The following is a 7,732-nucleotide window of genomic DNA, read 5'->3' as shown; positions in this document are numbered from 1 at the left end:
TAATCACGAGAATAAAAAAATAAATGGCGATCTCTGCTCGCCTGCTTAACCTACTATCATCGTGAACTTACCAACGGAATGGTCACCAGGGCGCGCTAGTATCGGTCCCACTCTGTCGCGAGCATCACCAATGTAAGTTTCCAATGTAATCACGCGCACCATCCACCGGTAGATAGTAGATACTAACCGTCGGAAACCGACGCGGGCAATCTCGAAGGGATACCGGAAACTTAGACTGGCGATAGGAACAACGGCCACAGAGGTCGCGACGGGCTTCGCACTGCCGTGGATAAATTCACGATACACTATTAACGCTCGCGTGCCTCGCGATTTTACGGACGGCTTTCTGCGATTAATAAAACGCTGTTACGCGCTAGACAAAAGGGTACGATGGTGGACGGCTGGAAAAAGAAAGCGTTCGAGGGAGTGTTCCGCGGCGTGGCTCGTTAAACCCGTCCGTTCCTTTACGGGATCTCCGCGACTAACCGCGGCTACCAGCTCGCGCTTTCTCGCATAACTCATGAGCACCGCCGCGTGCAACCCATGTAACGTGCAACTCGAATAAATATCCGGTCGGCGAGAAAACGGTCCGCCTGGTTACTTCGCTGTACGACGAGATCGCGGGACGGCTGTCGAAAATTAGTCCATGAACGAACGTCGAGCCCGCGATCCGTGCCGTTAGTCATGGTCCGCTCTGTGCCGGGCATCGCCGACCTGGTCGGTCGTAAATCATTCTACTCGGCTCTCTTCGAAGATCCTAATCGTTGGACGGATAGCATTGGAGGGAATAGAGAAAGAGCGTGGTGAGAGAGAAGAAGAGAGAAGAAAGAACGAGAAGAGACATATATAAAGAGAGAATAAAAGGAAGACTCGCACGGTGCATCCTCCGTTGGCCATCACCATCGTGCAAAATCTGCGATCTGCTTTCCGCACCGTGCCATCGGGAATTCAGAATGGAGTAGCAACGATTTGAACGCGTCGAACTGGACGTTGTGAACCGGATGTGGGCTGTTGGGTCCATCCAGCGCGACTAACTAGGTGGATTACAGGCGTTCCCCGCGGGGTCCACAGACACCTGGTGAGGTTGACTCCTGTTCGTCACGCTGCTCGTCGTCGTGCCGCTGGTCTCAGCGGATGGGCTTGGATTCCCGCTATTCCCATTGTTACTGGCGCTACTGCCGGTTGCTTGTTGCTGTACGCTCGGTTTCTGCGTCACGTGTGTCTGGTAGTGCTTCGCCAGGTGCGCCTTCTGCCGGAAACTTTTGCCGCACAGGGAGCAAGCGAAAGGTTTCTCACCCGTGTGCGTTCTGATGTGCACGTTTACGCTGTATTTGTCCTTGAAGCCTTTGCTACAGATGCTGCAATAGTGCAGCGAGCGTTCCTTGCGCGGCACGCTGCCTGGGGAGCCACCAGACGCACCCTGTTGCTGACCACCAGCGTTGCTCCCTGTTTCTGAGCCACTGCTACCATTGCTAGCCGCGTTCGCGTTGCTGCTGTTCCTGTTGGTGCGTCGACAGTACTTCTTGGGTGCCTTGGTGGTGACGACCCTCGAGGGAGCGATTTGGAGTTGGTTGGTGGACTGTTGTTGCTCCACCTCGGTCCTAGGAGCTGCCTGTTGTTGCAGGACATCCTGCTGGGCTGCTGTCACCACTGTCACTGTACTCACTTGGCCCAAATCTGCGGGCAGAGTGATCGTCCCCAGGCTGCCACTAGTCGGGTCCAGTGTGTACATAACCGTGGTCGTTGCTGATACGTTGCAAACAGGCTCCAAGCTGCAGTAGGACTCTACCACTTCATTGGCTATGCTCTTGAGCTTCTCGTAGTCACCGGGACGGTAAGTCGTTTGGTCCAATTGGGACAGCAGTAGGTCTTCGTCGGTGCAAGTGTGCATAGATTCGTCCTGTTGTTGCTGCTGCTGTTGCTGCTGTTGTTGCTGCTGCTGCTGTTGCTGCTGCTGCTGCTGATCTGAGACTATTTGCAAAGCAGGGTTGCTCGCGACAGGCATCGGCATGGTGGTGCCTTGGGTAGACGGCGACGAGGAGGACACTACTTGAGCTGGGCCGGTGTACAGTTTGCCTTGCAGGGCGCTTCTCAGAAGACTCTCCGCCGAGTCACCGGCTCCAACCGCGACCGCAGCCGCGGCTGCAGCTGCAGCCTCTTGCAGATTTTGGTCAGACAGTTTCCAATCGTTGTTATTGTCGCCTCCAGTACAGTTGCCGCCGCTGGAGGATCCCCGACCGCATAATTCCTTGCTCTCGACGAATCCACTATCGTCAGTGGCATACTGAGAGGACGCAACGGAGAAACGATCCGGGTGAAACCTGTCGTTCACCGTCCGCGACACCTCGGTCACGTTGGTGGTTTGGTCGTGTTCCTGTTCGGTGGAGGCTGGCTCCATGCTCAGTATAGCGTCTAGGTCTAAGTTAGGTCTCAGGGACCAAGAGTCGCTGGACGTCGGGGCTGGACTCTTGCAGCAGTCCAACGCGTCCATAGAGTTGGCTTCGTTGTTCAACACGGTCAACGTGTATATAGCCCCGTCGGTATTCTGTCTATCATTAGCGGAACATCCCCGACCCACTCCTTGATGGTGTTCGTTGGAACCTTGGTGAACGCTCACGTTATCGTTCCCGTGGCTCTGTGCGTTGGCATGGGCCGACCAGCAGTACTTGTTCAGATCTTCCAGGAGTATGTTACAGGTCTGCTCTTTGCTCTCGTCGGTGCCCCAATAATCGCAATCCGACTGGTCCATTGGCGTCTGTTCGTTGCTCTGCTGTACGTTGCAGGGGCTGTGGTGCGTCCTCACGTGGTGATGGTGATGATGATGGCTGAGGGAGCCAGTAATAGTCGAGACTGGAGGCAAAGCCGTCAGAGTGTTGTTGTTGGTCTCTTTGATGAACGGCGAGCCATGAAGTTCGCGATTCGTCTCGTGCTCCTCGTGACCTTGCTGAAGGTAGCCGATGCTTCTGCAGGTGGTGCGATGGAGGAAGCTCTCCTCGTCGGAGACGCCGTCTGCGGAGGCGCAGTGCGGAGGTGGAGAGACAACGAAGTCGAAGAAGTCGGTCTTTGGCAGCTCCTCCCCACCCCCTCCTGGGGCGAATGCCTCCGTTAGATCCATGGGGTAGATTCGGTACTTCGTCTTCGTGGTTGCTTGTAGATTACGGTCAGGTTACTGGTTGCCTTGTACGGCTGGCAGTATTCGTTTCGAGGCGGTGAAGGGGTGGATTTCAGTGGTGGTGGCTGGTGTGTCTCCTCACCCACCGCATCCTTGAGATCGGGGAACGACCTGGAAAATACAATTAGAAGCTTGATAAACAACTTTGCTTTATCTTAATTTATTTCGTGAGAATATAAAATTTATTTCAACAAAAATTTACTTAAAGCTATGAATTATTAGGTTTGTTCAATTGCACTCATTATAGAGCAATTCATCAATTTTTGATATTTGAATATACTATTTTTATTTATAAGGAAAACTTGGGTCTAGATCGTGAAAAATATATGATAAATTGTAAGAATGGCAAGAATTACTCATTGGAAAGATATGCTAATAAATTTTCCACTTGCTGACAACATGTATGTCCATGTTAAGCTACACGATGATTCAGCATCCATGTTTACAGTATTTAACTTGTTGATATGTAAATTAAGTATTATCTACTTTTTTTATCTGCAGAATCTGGCGTATCTTAAATTTGATTTTGGTATTTGGAACTCATGCAAAGACGAATCTTAAGGTTTATGCATTTTCAAAATACAAAATAAGTAGATCTCGTTGATAACTAATTTTTGATTGGTTATTATCCTAAATTAGCTAATTAATTATCTTATTATTTATTATTTTATTATAATTATCCCATATAAAATTAATTATTCTATGACACATGTTGACATTATTATGTCTGGGATTAAACACGAATAAAGTGACTATTATTTAATCTATTATATATGGAAATGAGGCCTGAATCGAACATTCCTAAAAGAATTGATTTCCAATTTTGTCGAAGCAGTAAGCTTTGTAAGAACGATTTATGTCGTTGGATGTTTCTCTATCGAGAAAACGAATACTGGCAAATTGTCTGAAGATGGCGATGATGCCATCAAAGTCCTTGCCTGTCATCACTATCATCATTATTTATATTCTGGGTACCCATACAGCCTCAAAGCTTAACTTATAAAATCTTCTAATGACATAATTTTTCACTCTCTCCCAATTATTAACTAACAAGATAAAAGCTTACACCGTTGAATTCTTCATGCTATACTGCTACTATCTTCTAGTACTTCAACACGACTTGGGAGTTATTATTTCATTCCTTTCAATCAATTCTATAGACTGCAGAAAGTTGTAATCTGTTCATATGTAGCAAAGTTGTAATTTATTTTCTCCAGGTGTACTTGTCAGGAGTATATAATAGTACAGCAGAAACCTCGTCATAGTCTAAGACTCTGAGACTCTAGGACTATATATACACGCTCGTATTCCCTGCGTTGTATACGGAGGATGCTTTGTAATTTTCCTCCTGGCTTTCATTATCCTCTATAACGCCGCGAGACTTGGAATTAACTTCCAATATTAACAGGTTTTCAATTATCCAAAAAATGTAATTTTATTTATTTTTCACTGTGCTATTGTACGGCATTCCCGGTACCTCATTATCTCCAAATACTAATTTTTAAATCGTAGTGAGAATCTGTAATAAATTAGAATTTCTTTTTCAATAAAGAATCAAAATTACAATCATATAATAAATTGCTATTCAGTTACAAAAATTACCAGTGTGCCATCAACAGAGGATCATGGCCGTAAGCATGTGGCGACACTTTCTAGCACAGAGTAAAGGCAGTGCCATCTAGCGTGTCGCTCGATAAACAATTCTGATCCTGCACGTTATACTGCCTTATATTCTCGTATTCGCACATTTTATTCCCAACATTCTTACGTTCCGTAAATACGTAGATATTCATAACCTAACACGACAAACCACGATCCCTAGTATCAACAAATAATCAACGAATTAACGATGAATTGTACGCATCTTACACGCAGAACTGTGCTCACAAAAGGAATTAAACTAGTCTTCTAACCTGCCTAGAAGTAACATCTCCATCCAGAGACACTATCACCGAACCACAAACGCCAACGGGAACCGTCAGACGTAAAGGAAAACGAAACCGTGGCCAACGAGCCGGGCGCAGCAAGGTTGCAAAAAGCGCCTGAGGGCGACAAGCAGGGCTGCCGAGATTCGCTGCGCGCGCACACACTCGAGACTCAGGCCCGTAGTACCGCGGGACAATGGTGCATACCGCGCCGCCGTGTCCCAGATTTTCCAGCGTTTTCTTAGGCGACGGGCCAGCGGAATAGGATCGGTACCACGCGGGCATTAGGCCGAAGAGCAGGGCTCTCTCGCATGTTCTAGGCGTGGGAACGCACCGTGGCCGTGTATAAATCCACCGTAGCCAGGCTGGCCGGTACACCAGATCAGCCGGCACGTAGCTATACCGCTGGAGACAGAGGGATAGAGACGGAGAGCGCGGCTCGACGGAGATAAACGATCGGGGCGCTGGAAGAAGGAGAGACCGATGTGGTAGGCCAGTGGTGGGAGAAGGATAGGGAGGCGGAGAGATAGACAGGTACGATGGAGCAGAGAGAAGGGGAGAACGTAAAGCCAGTGAGACTTCGCGCACGGACACCGTGTATATAGGCGCAGCGCTCGTGGTATGAAGGTATATAAGCGACCAGGTTGCGCAACTTCTTTTCCGCGAGCTATCCTACCGCAACGCACTGTACCAAATTAATGCGGCAACAGTGCAGAGACGCGAGTCGCGCGGCTTAAATGCCAGCCACACGGTGTATAACAATTGATCGAGGGCCGTTTGCGACTCGCGCCGCTCGCCACCCGGATGTCCGAGGACGGAACGGTTGCTCCGCGTTGCGAAATCGAGGCATGGAATCGCTCGTGCTATAGATCATCCGCGGTGATGGAGAAGCGAATGTAAGGGGATTTTTATGTTCCTCGTGGATAGATTGGTTTACCGAGTGAGATGTTAGTGGTCTGCGCGATTTTTGGTCACGGTGGAGATGTGATTTGTGGTGGTGACTATTATTATTAACGAAAAATGTTTTTTTGATAAAATTCTAGTGTCTTGTGGCGTTGAAAGGACTTCCATATAGAAACTAAATTTTTAAAGTGTTTTCAACGTTATGAAGTCTAATATTATTTATACGTAGTAAAGTTTCATGGAAATGGTAATTTATCTTTTTTCACAGCATCATTGTAGTAGTAAGAATTATGTAATAAATGAAAAAATGGATAAAGTGGTAAAGCATTTAATATTTATAATACTCATCAGAACTATAATTTAAAAAAATTTGAATTCTATAAGTCACTCCCCATTTTTAATGGCATTTTCCAATATCCTTGGAACTATCCTAACCTTATCCATATAAATTCACCAAATTTGTCACAATTCTGCCAATCTTAATGAAATTAAATATGTAAAAAAGAATAGTAATTACATTTATACATATCATGTGAAATGTTTAATTGGTACTAGAACTACTTTGACATAACCTATTGCATAATTTCTATTATAAAAATGAACTTAAATAAAGTAAATATTATATATATGTTATGTAACTATATATTATTTTAAAACATCTTTGTTCTATATAAAAGAAGGTATTTACAATCACTTTCCTTAAACTATATTTTCGTTACCGAGGCCCTTCTCGCATCCAAGACAGCAATTTACCTTCCATTCAACGTTACGTCCGCTATCACAATGAATTTTATCCCGTTACCATAGATGGCGAAAGTAGATCTTTATCTATGGTCACGTAGGTACGCCAGAGCCAGGTATTAGGGTTGGTGTATAACAATCGATCGGTTCTGAAGTAGATCGATAGCCGGATATCGTGAAGAGCTGTACTTTCTCTGTCGGTATGAGTGTGCTCTTTCTTACTGACAGACTGGTCATATTGAAAACGAACTTGCCGAATCGCCGCTGTCATTAATCCTTCGTGTATCTAACGAACGATCGACTCCTGTCGAAATTGGCATCACTCTTTTTAGTGGCATGATGTCATTTTGTACACGATCCATGTTCCAAGTATGTGTGAGAAACACGATGTATCATTTTGATTAATGTGCTACAGTGTTCTGGTTTGCGTAACGATAGGTTAGGCGTGAGATAAATGTTTATGAAGATTTGGAAGAGAAAACACTTAACCTATTTCACTTTCGGTAGGTACATGTAGGATGAAACGAACTGTTATGAGGTTATGATTACATTGTGAAAGCTTATACATTTAATGTGTACAGAAATAGGAAAATGTAATGTAATAGTATAGTATTATGTTAAAATATAGTAGATCTTCCAGGATCTGAGTCAATGTGTGGTCATAACTGCTTGAATAAGGATATTTTCTTTATAATGACTATTTGATGTTTAATAGTAATAATAGTACAAGATAAAATACAATATAAATCTTATATTTTTTAAATTATTTATGTTTCTCAGATCTTCCTTACTACTGGTAAGCCAAACTCCATAAGTAGGATACACGTAATGACTTACTATACAATCTGATGTATTTCTAACTGTAAGTTACATACAAAATTCTGTCAAACTTGTACGTACATTTTTAAAATGTACACATCTGTATGTAAAATAGGATATTAATTCTACTAGGTCCTGTTTCATTTAATTTTTTATGGTTTCAAGTGAAAGA

At 44.9% G+C, this 7,732-nt stretch overlaps 1 protein-coding gene across 1 annotated transcript; it reads right to left on the bottom strand.

The window, feature by feature from the left end:
• Positions 1-1,012: 1,012 nt before the first annotated feature.
• Positions 1,013-5,149, bottom strand: LOC108552784 (protein sister of odd and bowel). Its single transcript, XM_017907448.1, has 2 exons — positions 5,086-5,149; positions 1,013-3,283 (listed from the first exon to the last, which is right to left on the bottom strand). The coding sequence occupies exon 2, from the start codon at positions 3,113-3,115 to the stop codon at positions 1,031-1,033; it is 2,085 nt and encodes a 694-aa protein (XP_017762937.1). The 5' UTR covers positions 3,116-3,283; positions 5,086-5,149; the 3' UTR covers positions 1,013-1,030.
• Between the last annotated feature and the right edge of the window lie 2,583 nt (positions 5,150-7,732).

Source organism: Eufriesea mexicana, unplaced genomic scaffold (genome assembly GCF_001483705.2).
Source record: "Eufriesea mexicana isolate 0111107269 unplaced genomic scaffold, ASM148370v2 scaffold8076, whole genome shotgun sequence".
NCBI classification, from domain to species: domain Eukaryota; kingdom Metazoa; phylum Arthropoda; class Insecta; order Hymenoptera; family Apidae; genus Eufriesea; species Eufriesea mexicana.
This window is presented reverse-complemented; position numbering and strand designations above follow the sequence as displayed.

What these genes read in the sequence shown, in the direction of transcription:
- LOC108552784 (XM_017907448.1), bottom strand. Translation starts at nt 3,115, where the DNA reads ATGGATCTAACGGAGGCATTCGCCCCAGGAGGGGGTGGGGAGGAGCTG.